The following is an 18426-nucleotide window of genomic DNA, read 5'->3' on the forward strand; positions in this document are numbered from 1 at the left end:
CACAGTGTATATAACAGCAATACCTTTCCTCTTCCAGAGCAAACTGGGGGAAATGCAGTGAAAGGGAATAAAAAGCCCTTGCTGGAACAGCTGCTGGAAGTAGAACTCATTTACCCCCATCCCTCCCTCTGGATGTACACACAACACTGGCTGTGTGGCTGTGAGCACAAGACAGGATGAGGGGATTGCAGACCTGAAGGCAGCATTTTGTTGGTGAACTTTGAGGCCAAGAAGGCATCAAATACTCAAAGAGCTTCATGTGGGGCTGCTGCCACTAAATCATCTACCTGTCTGAGTGACATTTCAAAGTTTCTTACTGATCGTTTTCACCCTAGTGTAGCAATAGAATACCTTTCTGTGACCCTTTTTGTCCCTTGTTAGTGCCACTCTGAGCTTCAGCTTTTCTAACATTATCCATACATCAATGCCATGGACAGCTCACCTTGGAGCCTGTTGTTTGCCTCAATCCCCTGTACATTGATTTCTTTTCTGCTCCAGAGATCTCTGTGAAGCCTCTGATGAGCTAGGCCAGTCCAGGGAGATGTGTTTTTTCTTCCTGAAGATGAGAACTGAATACTCTTGTGCTTGCAGCATTCTGTGCTTCAAGACCTAGAAGCTTTTCGGGACTCTGATGACTCCCAAGCAATCCCATCTTCATTTTCCTAAAGAAGTTGAAGTCTGCTCTGCTAAGGTGCCTGATTTGTACTCTGGTACTTGCTTTTTTCTCTCTCTTCTGAATCAGGGAGTGCATTAGCACACGGCTAGCATAGCCAGGCTGCCACTGATTCCCACAAGCACTTTCTCCTTGTTTGTGAAGGGCAGATGGGGCTGGCACAGACTGGCCCATGCAGGACCTGGACCAGGAGCTAGTCCCCACCTTCACCTAGAAATCCCAGCTACTTGCACCCCAACACCTTGCCTTTGCAGGCAAGATCTGGCTCAAGTCCCCCAGAAGAACTGGTTCTGCCTAGAGACTTCCTTGAGTTGTTCAGAGGAGACTTCACTTACTTGCTCTTTCTGCTCAGACCCTCAGGACACTCAGCCAAGGCTCATTTCCAAGCAAGTGGATGGAGAAGAAGGTAGGAATAAACAAGGCCAAACACACTTTGTGTGCTGAAAATCAAATTTAGCTGTCAGCTTTAATTCTTGTCTCAGTATGGCACCAAAGCCAGCCTGATTTCAGGACACAGTTGTTAATAAAAGAACAGTGAGAGATCAGTACAGCATGGATAAAATGCAAGCCAGCCCTTTGGCTGCATAAAATGTAAATACATTTACAAAACTAGATCTAATGTGGACAATAGGCAAACAACCATCCAAAAATCAAAACAAGAACAAATTCCAAGACAGACCATTGGTTAAGCTGCAAACAAAGCACAACAAAATGGGAAGCACCAGCAAAAGCTGAGCTCAAATCACCAGGTTGGTTGAGGGCTCTTATTTCCACAGCTGGGCTGCCTTATGCCACTTCCATTTACTCAAGCCACCATGATTCTGTGTAAAGAGAAAAAAAAATGAGGAAAGGCATGAATACCAATCCTGACAGAGCCCAGGGGCTTCTCAGAGCAGTGGGCAGGCAATTTCAGGAGAACTGCCTCCTATAGGCCCTGCCTCATGTCTATGGCAGTGAGCACTTACATTCACATTTAGGATATTTAATCACTCCATCCAGGCACTGTGCTCTGAAGTTTTCCCAGTGGACAACCCGCTGGTACCGAGGCCTGCACTCAAAGACAATGGAGTCCCCTGAGTGATAGTAATGACTCGGCTGCCTGGAGGACTGCAACTGAATATGGTTCCTTTCCATGGTGGAAATATCCAGGGCACAGTTCCCTGCAAAGAAATACTTCTGTTACTGCCTGTAGATCTCACACTGGACAACTGATGCTGTGTTGGCAGCCCCTGAATGCCCTTTCCCCAGCAGTCACCCCAGCTCAGGTGTGCTGGGCAATGACTTCTTGGAGGCACTGCCCCTCCATTCCTGCAGCTTCCAGGAGGCTCCCACATCCTGGCCCACAGCCAGGAAAGGCAGGGGCTTTCTGCTTCCCTTCAGCACTAAAAATGCAATCACAGAGCAGCAAAGCTGAAGAGGGGGTGACTTACTTCCCAATGTGCACCGTGGGTAATTCAATGTCCCCTCCACACACTGTGCTCTGAAGCTGGAAGCACTTGTGGCTTTCAAATATCCCGGTTTACAACGGAATTCAATGTAGTCCCCTGATGAGGTGTACAGCTTGCTTTGTGCAACCCATTTCAGCTCAATATTGTTTCTGTCCATATCTTCTTCTGATGCTGTACAGCCCGCTTTCAAAAGCCAAGAGAAGAGTGTCAGCACTTCGCACAGACACAGCACATGTAACTCTTTGCCCCTAGAGCCTACCAAAGTTCCTCATATCAAAAAAGGCTTCCAAGTATGTGCTCTGTCCCTCTGTGACTTGCAACAGAAAAGACATTCACATCCAAGCTAAAGGGGAAAATAAAAGCCCTGGGAAAAGCCTTGTCACACTGACTGTCACACAGGGCAAGAATGAAGCACAGGTGGGAAACACCAGGCACCACTGAACTTCCCCATACCTTTTGTGAGATCCCTCCTTCCCTTGTGCTCAGTCCTTCTCTAAATTCGTTTTCTCCTCACAGAGGCACCCCTGGCTTTCCCCAGCACTGCCCCTCCTGCAGACCCATCCTCCTGGCTCACAGCCTGCTGGGGGGAGCCGTGTCCCCAGGCTGAGCCCTCAGGAGCTCTGCACAAGCGATGGAGATCCCCTCGCAGGGAGGGTTCAGCCAACTCCCCTCCTTGTGGATCTGTTGGCATCAGAGGGGACTACACAAGCTGAACTGAAGAAGAAACCTTTTGGGAAGAAAGAGGTAATGCTGAAGGCAATTCTACCTCAATATCTTGCAGCTGTGTTAACTACCAAAGAGTGGGAACAACCTTGCCCTCACAGCCATGGGTGTGATAAAAGGGTGAATGAGCTGGTGGGCAGTTGCAGTCACAGTCAGATGAAGTCTGCTGGCCATGCTGTGAGGAGGAAGGGACAGGAGGTTGTGCAAGGACCACAAAGGGTAAGACTTTACACCAGGGACAGACAGGGTTAGGAAGCCAGGCTAGGGACAGGAAGGAGTAAACTGGAGCAGCAGAAGGGAAGAGAGAAGGAGAGAAAGACAACAGAGGTTTGTGGAGCTGCCTATGGGAACTACATAGGAAAGGTATCAGAAGGTTTCTAGATAACCAAGTCTTGATGCTTGGAGCCCCCTGAGGTTTTTAAATAAGCACTCTGAGTGCTGTGGCCGTCTCGACAAACACGGGAAATCCTTTGGGACAAAAGGAGGACTCACTGCCATTCTGCCCTGCCAGCACTGTGGCCCCAGCACCAGTGCCGCCCTGAGGGTCTGAGAAGAAGACAAGAGGAGCAGTCGCACAGCCTTTGGCCAGCCAGCACATGCTTCAACCTACCCAGGCAAACTGGAGGCTTTGTCCACTGCCCATTGAGACAGGTGATTGTTGGAGATCCTTTCAAGGTATAGAAATTTGGGCATTGGTATTCCAGGGTATCACCATGTTGGTATTCTTCCAAGGGGGAGACAAGAAGCTCTCCACTTTGAATAGCTGGAGGTGTGCCACATGTTCCAGCTTTTCCTGAAAGAAATTTCCCAATCAGAGAGGAAGTTCCACTGCAGAGAAGGCGTGGTCAGAAATACCACCCACACTATGTTGGTGCTACTCAGAAAAGGGGAGAAAAGCAGAGAGAACACTAAACAGCTGGCAGGAGCAAGAGTTTCTCATTTCTCCCATGTTCAGGTTCACAACTGCCTGCTCACCCCATCTGAGCACAGCTTCAGTGCTTGCAGCTGTCTGCAGGATTTCATCTTGTCCTGCCCAAGGGCTGGCACTTGGCCCTCTTGAGTGAAGCCACCTGGGTCACTCGGCTTGGTAAAGTCAGCCCATCTCAACAGAGACCTGGGCAAATGGCCCAAATACAAGGACTCCCCCAAATACAGAGACTTGAGCTACTAAAATACTTCAAATCTGTTTCATAACTTGCCAGACAGTTTCACTCAAAGCTTTTGCCCCTTGCTACACTGCTGTGATTTCCATCCCTAAGGCACCACAGCAACTCTTAGTCACCAGTGGACTCTGTAGAAAAGGCATCCTTGGACCAGGAGCATAGGCCTAGGACTCACCTGGCAGAGATATGAACTGAACAAACACTGCAAGGATATGAAGGAATATTTTAAAACTAAGCTGCATTCATCTAGTCAGTTTTGCATCCAATCAGGATTGTTCTGAAGACATGCATGACGGAAGATAAGATTCCACAGCAAAATATGGAGTGAAAAAATAGACTTTTACTGATCAACCTCCAATTTAAAATTCTTTCCATTTCATTGCTAAATGCACTTTAAAAAAAAAGATTTTTGGCATTACCCGAGCATGACGGAGCTGCAGACCATTTTCCCATAGAGCAATTTCTCTCTGTTGGTCCATCTAAGATGTATCCAGAATGAGCAACATACTTAAATCTAGCACCAGCTAGAAAAATTGTTTCCCCTTCTCTTTCAATTTTAAAGTTTGGATTTTCCAGCCTGGGAGCATCAGCACATTCTACAGGTGGTGGTGGGGGCAAACATGGTCTTTCTGAAAAACACAGACAACACAGATAAACAATAGTGCAAGACCGAATCAAGAATCATTAGGTTGGAAGAGAACTCCGAGATCATCAAGTCCAACCCAACCCTAACCTCAACTAAACCATGGCACCAAGTGACATGTCTAGTCTTTTCTTAAACACATCCAGAGATGGTGAATCCACCACCTCCCCAGGCAGACCATTCCAACACTTTATTACCCTTTTTGTAAAAAACTTTTTGCTAATATCTAGGCCATATTTCCCTTGGCGCAGCTCAAGGCCGTGTCCTCTCATTCTGGCAGTTGCTGCCTGAAGAAAGAGACCAACCCCCACCTGACTACAGCCACCCTTCAGGGAGTTGTAGGGAGTCATAAAGTCACCTCTGAGTCTCCGCTTCTCCAGGCTGAGCAACCCCAGCTCCCTCAGTGGTTCCTCACAGGGTTTGTGCTCCAAAGCCCTCACCAGCCTCGTTGCCTCCTCTGGACGCGCTCAAACGTCTCAACGTCCTTCCTAAACTGACGGGTCGGAACTGGACACAGCACTCAAGCACTCAGCCTCTCAAGTGCTGAGTACAGGGGAAGAATGACCTCCCTGCTCCTGCTGGACACACCAGGGCACTCTGCTGGCTCGTGTTCAGTCAGTAATTGAGCAGAACCCCCAGATCCCTTTCTGCTTGGGCACTGTCCAGCTACACCATCCATAGCCTATAACATTGCAGGTGGTTATTGTGGCCAAAGCGCAGGACTCTGCACTTAGACTTGTTAAACTTCATCTTACTGGATTCTGCCCACCCATCTAATCATTCCAGGTCTCTCTGCAGAGCCCTCCTACCTTCCAACTTAGCGTCATCTGCAAATTTACTAATTAAAGACTCAATACCCTCATCCATGTCATCAATAAAAATATTAAAACTGTCCCTAGCACAGAGCCCCGAGGGACCCCACTGGTGCCAGGCTGCCAGCTGGATGCAGCACCGTTCACCACCACTCTCTGGGCTCGGCCATGCAGCCAGTTCCTAACCCAGCAGAGTGCTCCTGTCCAAACCGTGGGCTGCCAGCTTTACCAGGAGTGTGCTGTGGGAAACAGTGTCAAAGGCCTTGCTGGAGTGCAAACAGACAACATCCAACCAATATTGCAACAGTAACTAGGTAATAAATAATTTCCAGAATACAGGACACTATTTAAGGCCCCCAGACAAAACTGAGACTCTCTTATGCAACATACTAAACAAGAAAATAAGCACGCAGCTCTTGAGGGACCATCTGAAAATTGCATACACCATCTCAGATAAGTCTATGTAAATGAAAAGACTGCCACGGTTTGCACCCTTTTCAGCCACTTCTGTTCTACTGCTTTCCTGCAGTTCCCCGTTCATGATAATCTTAGGTAAATAACAGCAGCCTCCTGCTCATGATGACTGCAAACTTGTAAGACAGATATTCATCACAAAATATTGGAAAAGAAATATGTCAGTACTGACCCACACAGTGAGGTGGTGATTGCCATTTCCCTCCTATACAGGTTATTTCCTTTCTACCGACGAGCTGGAAACCATCGAGACATGAAAAAGCTGCTTTACTCCCATGCCTGTAGTTTCTTCCTACTGTTGTCTGCTGAGCACCAGACACCTGGGGTGGAGGTGGGCACACACTCTCCTCAGCTAAGGACACACATTCGTGTTACAAGAGAACAAGGAGAAAGTTCAGCAGTTCAGCAGAGATTATAAGACAAGCAACCAAGACAATACTGGTGCTAGGTAACTCCAATAGCTATCTCAAGCTTTAATTAATACTGTGATTAGTTTGTCCTGCTTCAGAAATAGCAGAGCTGCCTTCATGTGCTCATATGCTTTCAGAGACACAGAAAAGAAAGTCCCAGTTGTCTACACCAAGCTAAGATGGAGTTTCTTGTAGTCCCTCCTTTCTTTCTCATACAGCTGCACAGAAAAAGGGAGACAATGAGGTAGATCTGGGACAGAGATCTGAGGAGTCTTCCAGAGCTTGATTTCTTGCTTCTAGTGGTTCCAGAAAACTAAGGTAGGGACAGTGATTGCCACAATCCTCCCACTTCCAGGGCAGCACCATTTCCCATAAATCTGGTACAGGCAAAGCGAGGAATGAGGCAATGGGTGTTTTATAACCACACTTGCTACAGACAACATCCTGCTCTGCCATGCATAAAGGCAGCCCTGAAGACATCGACCTCTGGTGTGCGTTGCGTCCGGGCAGCCTCCTCTGGGTCTGGGCTTTTTCACTGGCCAACTCAGCTTTTTTCTCTCAGTTTCACTAGCACGCAATTGGAAAGATGGAGGAAAAAAATAGAATAGGAAAATGATAAAGGTTTAGAGAAAATCAAGGAACTGTGACTGGAGCTTGAGCTGTGTGCTCTCTCTTTTGCATCAGGGAAAGCCCTTTTAAAGAACTGAGCTTAAACTGATCATTGCATCTTTTCTCACGTTGGAAGTGCCAGTGACAACCATTCCAATTGTCAGAGCAGAGAGCGTGAAGTCTGCCTTACTAAAGTGGTGCATCTCTGGTAAATCTAGTTTACTGCCCAAATGACGGCCACAACTACCCTTTACATAGGATCAAGTAAACATTTCTATTTCAGCCTAGTGACACAGCAATGCTAAGAATCCTTAACAATGAGCATCTATCGTGCCTACATCAAAAGAATTGGTACAAATGTAAAAACACACCTGGACATGCAATCTCTGGTGTCCATCTCCCAGACACACAAGTTGCCTGTTTAACATTTCCATCAGTTAATGTGCATGTGTAGTGTATAACTTTATGGAAGCCAATCTTCCTCCTTGACACGGGATACTGGCCAGAGCGTACCAGCTCAACATCCTGTGGAATTACACATTGAGGGGATGCATCTGGAAAACAATAAAAAGAGCTTAAAAACTACATTTAGATCTGAAAATATGCACTGATGAAGATGTCATCAGTTGTGCAGAAGTTCCACGTGAATTTGAGGAAGAACTTTACTGGGTGGGTGCTGGAGCAGGGAGGTTGGACCAGATGACCCACTGTGGTCCCTTCCAACCTCACTCATTCTGTGACTCTGTGAGAAGGCCTAATCCACATAAAAGTGGTTAGGGTGGGATAATTAATTACTAACATTGTGGCATAGTCAATTACTAACTCAATTACTTACTTAATTCCTTTTTAGAATTGACTTTAGCCACTGGGCAAGTGTCCATTTCCTTCCCTTTTCAAAGCTGTAGGGGCAGAGTCTTTCCAGGACATGCTTCCATTTAAAAGGAGTACATTAAAACCACTTGGTTGTGATGCATGGAACTATAGCATGTCTGGTTACATACTGATGGCTGAAGTCCTTCAAATTTTCTACACAATTATGTTACACTCACATCTGAAATTTTATGGAAACAGATTACCAGCACAAACAGGTAAAGGCTTCCATTCGCCATTTAGACATTTTATTTTCATCTCCTCAGTATTGCCAGAGCCTGGTTTACATCCACAAGTGACTTCATCCCCATGGGAATACTGACTCTGCTCTGCCTGATGCAGAACAACATTCGGGATAGCAGAAGGTGGTTCACACGGCATTTTGTCTTCTGTTGAAAAGAGCACAAGTACTCCACAATAATACAGGAATCCCATATCAATTGCTGAAAAAACTTAAATAAAAATTACTATCTTTGCATATGGTGAACCAAACCCACACCCACAACTTGCAGCAACTAAATTTCAACCCAGCTGGAGTAGGTATCTCTTTTTGTCACTTTGCTAAATTGCTCTCCTGTCTTTTCCCCTCTTTTTCCAACACTGGCATCATCCACATGTAGTTTCAGTGGACAGCACCTTCCCAAGCTGTTGGTACATAAACCATAACGAGTAAGGAAACCTTCAATTAATTCCAGTCACCTGAATCACTGATTCTGATCAGTCAAAATTATAATTGATCATACACCTGCACATTTGTAATGTGCCCTTTCAGCTGGAACTATTACAAGAACTGAAACCCATTGTAAGGTCTCGTAGAGGACTGCAGAGCTGTCACCTCTCTGTGAGAAATGCAGTTCCTGCTTTGGGCTGGCACTGTTGCAGCAGCAGTGCCAGCACAAGGTCAGCAATGGCTTGTCATGCAATTTCATCTTCTTCTTTTATTACTTTGAACACAACATTACATCTGCAAATACATCATTCTAGTTGTGAAAGTATCTATGAAGTAATAGCCTGCAGGGAATGAACGACTTCTCAGAAGTAAGTAAGAGCTGTGTAGATTACCAATGCAAGAGGGAGGAGGTGACCACTGTCCATCAATACATTCTATTTCCTTTGATCCAACCAACTTCAATTCGCCGTTACATTCATATTGCTTTCTGTCCCCATGCTGGTACAGCTCCACAGAGCCATCAACAATACTTCCATTGGTAATTTCAGGAGGAGGCCCACAGCCTCTGACATACACTGAAATCAAGAGATCAAATCTATGCTATGAAGTCAGTACTTTCACCACAGTTATATGTTAGGTACAACACAAAACAAACTGAATATATCACTTAAAGCAAAGAAAAATCAGTGGAACGGGTTAAACAGGTCATTGATTTATGCCTTTGAATATCTGGATTTGTGCTGGGCTGGAGACCACAAGCAGATACAGGTGCCCCAGGCTCACTTTTGTCTCCCATGCACTGTCATGGACTCCCATGACTTCCATGCACTGTCAGTGCCTGCTCTGAGAAAAGTGGTTGTCGATAAAACCAACCCAGTTTTAAGGGAAAAGAAAAAAAAAAAGAAGCATTACAAGCATGGTAACTTCAGTAATTTTAAAAGGAAATTGACAATTCCACAAGGAATAACCTATGTCCTAAAAATCACCCAGAAAAAAAAAAATTTAAAAAAATATACACAAACAGTATATCAAAGGAATTCACTTTTGATGCAGTGAGTGGAACTCCTATAAAAAGAACTTAAAATGTTCCTGAGCTAAAGAGCCAAATACATGAAATAGCCTTGCTTTTAAAGGCAAAAGAGGGTGACCAAAAAGAAGGATGACAGAGTAAGAGTCTGGGAAAAAAAAAAAAAAGCTGGTTGAGGGGGAAGAAAGGGAGGTGACTTTCTTCTCTCAAGCTTTGTGAAAGCCTATGCACCTCATGAGAGGGCTCAGCACCAGCACAAGAACTCTTCTCAGATGCCAGGAAGTTGTGTTCTAAGTTAAAAAGAATGCTAAGTACGGGGGTATGTATTTTTTCCTTCTGCATGAATGTGCTCATCCTACTATATGAAACTAAGAATTTCACAGGAAAATCCTTCACTGAGGTACTTTTGTTTGGGTCCACCTCTGTGTCATCTCCAAATCTGGTCTTAGCCCTTCAATTTCACCTGATCAGAAAAAAAAAGAAAGCACAGGATGCAATACCTGATGGGTACTATTATTAGGCAATGGCAAAACCAGGACCTTTGGAATATAGTAAGAGAGGACACTGCTCAAATTCATCATTGCCATACTGCACGTTATTTATGCAGTTTTGAACAATAAAACTTTTTTCAAACACAAAAGTAAATAACCTGGTTAATATTTTGTGCAAGTCATTTACCAGCTCAGTTTCAGTACTGCAGAAGAATTACCTTGGCACACTGGTGGTGATGGAAACCATCCAAAGTGGTAGCACTGAGTAGAGGCAGGTCCCACCCTTATGTAGTTTTTTGCACAGGTAAATTTCACAACGTCTCCACTGTGGTATTTGCCCTCCTTGGGAGAGAAATCTCCGTTGCTCAACGGCGGCAACGTACATTCGATTTCTGTGGAGAAAAAGCATTTTAACGTAGAGTGGACAACCTACAGAAAGTACATGAAATGCTCATGGTTAGAACAAAACCAAAGGAAGGCTTAAAGGAAAAAGGTTCACAGGGTGTACGCAGAGAGTGACACTGATTAGCAAACACAAAAATTATTCACCACGACACTGGGGCGCAGGACTCCATTCTCCATTTTTGTCACACATTGTGGTATCAGTTGGCATGTTATTTGTAGTTTTATATCCCTCCAAACATGAATACTCAATTGTATCTTCAGGCATGAACACAGTTTTGTTTGTGTGGTGAATCAAAATGTCCCCCGGTGCTTCACATGATTCTGTAGAATGAAACAAAGTCAGTGTATTTACTCATCCAGAAACAAGGCCCTTTGCAAGCATCATTCCTGTAGGTATATTTGAAACATCAATAATTCTGCATTGTCAGAACATTATTGTAGAATATGCAGCATATTCACATTTGATCTATTGCATTGATCTTCCAAAATTTGTCTAGAAGGAATATTTCGGATCAATATTTCTTCCCTAGATCCAATTATTTCCTCCTGCTACATCTTATTATCCTCATTGTTAATTTAGGTGTCACAGCAAATGGTTTGTACTGGTGTTCCCATGGTCAGTTGCGAGTCAGAAAAAAGCTACAAAATCCTAGGTAAAGGCAATCTAAAAAATGAAAGGACAAGATAAAAGAGCAGCTAAAGTTGGTCAATATTATGCACAACATATAACAAGACAAGATGAAGTCTCTTACTGTAGTACACCTGTGCTCAGGGGAGGAAGGAACTTTGAAATAATGAGTCCTATTTGTCTCTAGTTTGGTCACATTTCAATAAAGTTCTTGCCAGAATGCCTCAGGTCAGAAATGTTGCCTCATAAATTGGGAGTAAACTTGGGCAAATGTATCTTGCATCAGGTAAGAACCACTGAAGAGCTCAGTGATTACCATTAACTCAGTGCTGAAAAGATCCTTTACATTTTCTCTCTATTTCTTGGAGCCTGAGAAAGGTTCATCTCTGGAGGATCCGTCCTCGCAGTCTCCCTCCGCCCAGCAAGAAACCCCAAGACATCCAGGTGACACATCTCTGAGGCCACAGGGCACCATGTCCACAGGATACACTGGTGACAAGGACAGGGAGCTCTGAAACCTTTAGCCACTCACTGATGCACTTTGGAGGTGGAGTCCAGCCACTCTCTTGGCACTGTGTGTGTCCTCTGTCTTGTCCTTCTGGAGTCACAAAGCCAGTGTGACATTGATATGACATCTTCTCTTTTAAATCAAATGTTGTCCTCACCGAGTTCCAAAAGCCATTCTCAAAAACAGAACGCTGGCATTTTTCTGAGAGAGACAAGATTCCTTGCAAGTAAAGCACTGCTGAACTACATGCATAAAAATCACAGCAGAAGGATGACAACAGAAGCAGCAGTAGGATTCTGAAAATTGTTTAACACATGGTCACTTGAATACATTTTCCATTTCATACCTTGTTAATACATAATGTTTCATATGATATTTAAATGGGTGGAAGTCTTGGTTGGATGTTCCAGTCTTATATTCTGAGAGAAAACTTTTGTAGTATGTTAAATTCCTTACTGCTAAATCATTCTGTGAAGGAGAGTCTTCATTTTCAGAAATTACTGCTACAACAAACAGTTCAGATAGAAACCTCAGCAAAATACCAGCACACACTCACTTTTACGGGTACATCTCGGAGGAGGTGCCCAGCCATTCCCTGTGCATGTGACTTCTTCATGCTGAGCTTGGTAGTCAGTGTAGCAGACATATCTGACTCTTTCACCTTGCTTGTAAGAATCCTTCCACCTTTGCTGTACGAAATAACCATTTTCCAGCCCGCTAAGGGAACATTTTTCTAAAGAAGGAAGGAAAGTGCATTTAACCAGAGAAATTTTTTCAGCAAGAAGTAAAGGAAATGAATCCTCAGGAAGCATTACTAACAAACAGGCCCCCAAGCACCTTTCTTAGCCTTGTATGGCAAAAGGACACTTGTGTGCGAACCTGAATAAAAGTGTGCTTTGTTTCAGTGCCTTGTGATTAATGGACCACAGGAACAGAAGTGGAAGTCACTACACACTGTGATCTGAGGTGGCCCAGTAACCAAAAATCTCTGACCTGTTGTTGACAAGCCAGCTTGGCTCATTTCAGTGCTTCTCACATCAGTTTGGTCTGGTATGTCTCTTGAACGCTCATGTATGCCCAAATGAACTGCAGCATTTGCCTCCAGGAGATTTTACCATCTCTGGGGAAGTGCAGCAGCCTCTCAAACCAGCTCTAGAGATTTTAGCAACAGCTTAGCACGCTGGCTCTAAGGCCTCCTGTCCCCAAGAGCCCAGACATCAGGCAGATGGCTGAAGGAATGTTCTATTGTGATATCTGAGTGCCTGCTCCTTTCCTCCAGGCAGGGCTCCACTCATTTCCTGCACTGAGCACCACTCCACTGAGGACAGCGAGGAAAAGAGCAACCTTCTGTCATCCACTTTTGTGCCCTACCAGTAGGTAGGACCTTTGCTGGGACTGAGGATGTGTGACAGGAGGCCTCATCTCGCTGCTTTAGATTAATTTTAAGTCTAATTAAGTTTAAATCAGAGTCAGTGTATCTGGGTCTCTTGCTGTTACCATGATCAATTTCAGCCTAGTGCAAACGTGTGACACCTTTTCAGCTCTAAAAGTTTTCCTAAGGGACCAAGCAATGCTTCTCAGAGAGGATGAAGACTGAAGTGCCAACGTGCCCAAGTCACAGAAGGCAGAATCTATTTCCATAGACTAGAAACTCTGTGTGTGCAGCTGTGGAGCAGATGAGAGTATATGGTTGCGTGTTACCCAGAAGCCAGAAAAGAGGAAGGTTTGTTTCTTACTCTAATGAATATTTTCAGGAGTAAACAATCTTCAAAATCCAATAGCATAATTTCAGACTGTTCCCGGCTGACAGGTTGTGCTCTGCAGAGGGGAAGACAGCCTGGGTGCAGTTCCAGGGGTCAGCTCAAGCACTTTGACTTTCAAAAACTGTTTTGTCTTGCTTTCCATCAGAACAAGTTCTGCTGCACAGACCTTTGATAATTAAACCAGAATGGAGAATATAGTGGAAATGTACTTACTCAGGCATTTTGGCTCTGGAAACCAGCCCCTTTCAGAACAGGTGATTTGAACCCAGTATGCTCCAGTGGGGGTTAAATAGCCATCGAGGCAGTAGTAATATACACTCTGTCCCAATTTTTTAGGGAAGTTATAGTCTCTGAGATTCTCCTCTGAGGCACTTAACATCCCATTTTCTATAGCTGGGTAGTCACACGGTTTCCCTTGAAACAGAATGTAAGTGCACCAATATCAACACATGCCTGACAAAAAGCTCAGGACACAATTAATTCAGATTCAGCTTCATCATCTGAGTGTTTTCAGAAATGGACAGACTCTCTCTTGACTTCTTGGAGGCACTGCCCCTTCATTCCTGCAGCTTCCAGGAGGCTCCCACACCCTGGCCCACAGCCAGGAAAGGCAGGGGATTTCTGCTTCCCTTCAGCACTAAAAATGCAACCACAGAGCAGCAAAGCTGAAGAGGGGGTGACTTACTTCCCAATGTGCACCGTGGGTAATTCAATGTCCCCTCCACACACTGTGCTCTGAAGCTGGAAGCACTTGTGGCTTTCAAATATCCCGGTTTACAACGGAATTCAGTGTAGTCCCCTGATGAGGTGTACAGCTTGCTTTGTGCAACCCATTTCAGCTCAATATTGTTTCTGTCCATATCTTCTTCTGATGCTGTACAGCCCGCTTTCAAAAGCCAAGAGAAGAGTGTCAGCACTTCGCACAGACACAGCACATGTAACTCTTTGCCCCTAGAGCCTACCAAAGTTCCTCATATCAAAAAAGGCTTCCAAGTATGTGCTCTGTCCCTCTGTGACTTGCAACAGAAAAGACATTCACATCCAAGCTAAAGGGGAAAATAAAAGCCCTGGGAAAAGCCTTGTCACACTGACTGTCACACAGGGCAAGAATGAAGCACAGGTGGGAAACACCAGGCACCACTGAACTTCCCCATACCTTTTGTGAGATCCCTCCTTCCCTTGTGCTCAGTCCTTCTCTAAATTAGTTTTCTCCTCACAGAGGCACCCCTGGCTTTCCCCAGCACTGCCCCTCCTGCAGACCCATCCTCCTGGCTCACAGCCTGCTGGGGGGAGCCGTGTCCCCAGGCTGAGCCCTCAGGAGCTCTGCACAAGCGATGGAGATCCCCTCGCAGGGAGGGTTCAGCCAACTCCCCTCCTTGTGGATCTGTTGGCATCAGAGGGGACTACACAAGCTGAACTGAAGAAGAAACTCCTTTGGGACAAAAAGAGGACTCACTGCCATTCTGCCCTGCCAGCACTGTGGCCCCAGCACCAGTGCTGCCCTGAGGGTCTGAGAAGAAGACAAGAGGAGCAGTCGCACAGCCTTTGGCCAGCCAGCACATGCTTCAACCTACCCAGGCAAACTGGAGGCTTTGTCCACTGCCCATTGAGACAGGTGATTGTTGGAGATCCTTTCAAGGTATGGAAATTTGGGCATTGGTATTCCAGGGTATCACCTTGTTGATATTCTTGCAAGGGGAAGACAAGAAGCTCTCCATATTGAATAGCTGGAGGTGTGCCACATATTCCAGCTTTTCCTGAAAGAAATTTCCCAGAGAGGAAGTTCCACTGCAGAGAAGGCGTGGTCAGAAATACCACCCACACTATGTTGGTGCTACTCAGAAAAGGGGAGAAAAGCAGAGAGAACACTAAACAGCTGGCAGGAGCAAGAGTTTCTCATTTCTCCCATGTTCAGGCTCACAACTGCCAGCTCACCCCATCTGAGCACAGCTTCAGTGCTTGCAGCTGTCTGCAGGATTTCATCTTGTCCTGCCCAAGGGCTGGCACTTGGCCCTCTTGAGTGAAGCCACCTGGGTCACTCGGCTTGGTAAAGTCAGCCCATCTCAACAGAGACCTGGGCAAATGGCCTTGTCCTGAGTGTGCCAGGGCCATGGCAGCTGTGCCCTCCGAGGACACTGAGATGCCAAATGACAATGAGGCAGCTTTAGGGTGCTCTCACTGACAGGAGGATGGATGGATGGATGGATGGATGGATGGATGGATGGATGGATGGATGGATGGATGGAGAGAAAGAGAAATTACCTTTGCATGTTGGCAGCTCTGTCCAGGTCCCATTCCGGCACACTACAGTGGAATCCCCAGTCATCTTGAAATTTTTCCAGCACTGATACTTTGCACTCTCCCCAGGGTTATACCTGGTCTTTTTAATACCAGCAATTCTACCACCAGCAATTTCTGGAGGAGGTTCGCATGTCACATCTGAAAAGAGACACAGCTGTGGTCACCTTTGCAGGTGTTAAGATGTTCATCTGTACAACCAGAAGTGAGAGGAATTAGCCTTGTTCCAATTTTGGTACAGCTTTTCTGCCTCAGCTGGGTCACAGGAGCTCACCATGGGGAAAGCAGTGAGGTGTGGCAATGGCAACAGAACACTGCTTGGGACTCTCAGGAGATGGCAGGGTCAGTTGTGGTTTCTAGAAAAACTGCACACCATGGCAGATCCTAAGGAGTGCAGGAGCAATCACATTCTGCTGCTGGGGGGTCTGTCATTGCCCAGAGCTGTGTTAGTTCCCTCAATTCCATTTGCAACCAGCATTCCAGCCAGCATTCTCAGCAGACTCTTGACGTGATTTGTGAGACCAAAGGTTCGTATTGACTGTACAGTGAGATGACACTGTAGAGGGTCTTGATTGATCCCTCTAGGTATTTATCAAATATCAGCTTGACTGATTCAGGCTTTCAAACTAGAACAAAATTCTGAATACTTACAAGCATGAAGGGCCTTTTGAGACCTGCTGAAACAAGGACATACTACAATTTTATCAGCTTTTGCTCATAGGGTTCACAAGAATATCAGCTCTAGAATAAAACCTCCTGAAGTGAACAGTCAAAGCCCACTGTAAAATTCAGGGAGAAGTGCTAGGATTAGCAGTGCCTCAGCTCCTCGATTCAGAAAATGTGACCAGAGAAGTAGGACAAGCTGCTAGGAGGCAATAGAGGAGTTAGGCTTGCTTAAGGAAAGGGAATTTAAGAACAGTCAAAAGAAAAGGAATAAGAAATGGAGATTAAGGAAAAAACAAGCAGAATGAAATCTTAAAAAAAACCAAAAAAAACCAACCAAAAACCACCAATCCCCAGTAATAGGAGAAAACCTTCTTGAAGAGTAGTGCTGAATATGATATTAGGTTACTTAAAGAAACCCCAAAAGAACAAAACCAGAATAAGAAAACATTCCCAAAAAACCCAAAAGTAGAAATCAGTGCTGAAAATAGGGACAGAAAATGCAGGAACATCCCAGATTAACTTCTGCAGGTCCCATTTAACTTCCACTGTTTTGCTTTGTAACAAAGTGAAAATATTTCAAGCCCCAAGACACTTCAATATATAAAATGCTTTAATAGTACAAATTTCAGTTTGTGTAAGTGCCTCGAAACAGCTCAAAGACATTTCTCAAGGAATTTCTTCTGAACCAAACCCGGAACATTTCAATATTAAAGTTTGGAGGCTTAGAGAGGAATCCTGACAGCTGAATTGTGACCATCAGCCATGTCACAACAGAATTGTACTGAAATTTAAAAAGGAGTGTTTACTCAGTAGAGAGATGAAAGACATTGCACTTAAGTTACCGAGACTGCATAGTCTAGATTCAACGTACACTAGAATTCAGTGAATTTACCTTCTGCCAAGAGTTTGCCTGAACACACCATAACCAGGAAGATAAAACAGCGTTTTAATCTCATCTTCATTACTGTCTCCATCTACAGTTTCCACCACCTGTGAGAGCTCCCTAAGTATTGCTTTTGTAAATAATTAACTGACTTTTCATTGTAAATAATTAACTGAATTTTCAAAGGCATTCAACAAATGCCTTAATATCTATGGTATTTTGTATCAAGTTAATTCACTGGAAAAACTATTTTCATTTATATTAGTTCTCCAAATACCTTAGCACCAGACTGGCAAGATTCCATTTGACACATTTGCCATCTGTAATTTATCACTTTACAGTGAAATCAAGCAATAAGCTTATGGAACAATTTCAACTTGCAGATCGCTGTTCCCCTCACAACCTCCAGAGTCCCAAGTTTAAATGGCATTCTGTTATCAGATTATTTACCTTGGCTGAAATCAGGGGAAATAGACAATTCCCCCATCCTCCAGCCTAGCCCCTGTGTAAACCAGGCAGTTGCATGCTATAGATAATCGTGATTTTGGAGTTTCTTACATGAACAACCTAGCCACTATTATCACCTGAGTTGTGTTGAATACAGGAAGCCTCTTCCACGTATTTTCTTGAACAAAATTAAAAAAAAAAAAATAAAAAAGAAAAAAAAAGAGCCTCATTTACAGTCACCTCACTGACTAATAGCCATCAGTTGATTTAGCATCATTACAGATATAATGTTTAAATTTGGAAATTGGAGGGTATAATTTTACAGTTTGCATTCTCTTGGCCTTTCTCTAAGCTTATCCAATTCTGAGAATGAAGAGAATAGAATGAACAGGGTTGCTGTGATGAACAAAATCCATTCAGCCAGAGGAGATGCATGCTTGTATGTACTGCTCACTTGATAGGAAGTAAAAAAACCTCACAAATCACCTCCCTTAAAATGTCAGGTCAGAATTTCTGAATTCACCCCTACAACATCCTGTTGTTCCATCACTATCTTGCAATGTTTACAAAACAGAGAAATTGTATTTTCTTTTCTTGCTGCCATACACGATCCTTCAAGACATTACTAAAGTAGACTCAAGCTCCCCAAAACCAGCCAGTTCTTCAAATCCACAGCTTAAGCCTCCCTTTCTACACCTCTCTAGATCAGACATTACTGTCCCCTACAAACATCTGCTTTTAATAGAACTCTACAATATCTAATCAGAGTGAAGAATCCCATGCTATTTGTAATATTCCCAGTTGTGTGACAACAA

The 18426-nt window shown here is 44.5% G+C and overlaps 1 protein-coding gene across 1 annotated transcript; it reads right to left on the reverse strand.

Annotated features, from left to right (window-relative positions):
* Positions 1–1105: 1105 nt before the first annotated feature.
* On the reverse strand, positions 1106–18419 carry LOC136294500 (complement factor H-related protein 5-like). The gene is made up of 18 exons (XM_066192275.1): positions 17174–18419; positions 15580–15756; positions 14892–15074; positions 14003–14203; positions 13531–13731; positions 12111–12287; positions 11579–11755; positions 10563–10739; positions 10232–10405; positions 8888–9070; positions 8032–8214; positions 7327–7509; positions 6109–6288; positions 4427–4636; positions 3455–3637; positions 2104–2304; positions 1639–1833; positions 1106–1494 (listed from the first exon to the last, which is right to left on the reverse strand). Coding segments are annotated over exons 1-18 (3069 nt in total). The 5' UTR covers positions 17256–18419; the 3' UTR covers positions 1106–1492.
* Between the last annotated feature and the right edge of the window lie 7 nt (positions 18420–18426).

Source organism: Chamaea fasciata, unplaced genomic scaffold, assembly GCF_029207755.1.
Source record: "Chamaea fasciata isolate MVZ Bird 193981 ecotype frontalis unplaced genomic scaffold, bChaFas1.0.hap1 SCAF_10, whole genome shotgun sequence".
Lineage (NCBI taxonomy): Eukaryota > Metazoa > Chordata > Aves > Passeriformes > Sylviidae > Chamaea > Chamaea fasciata.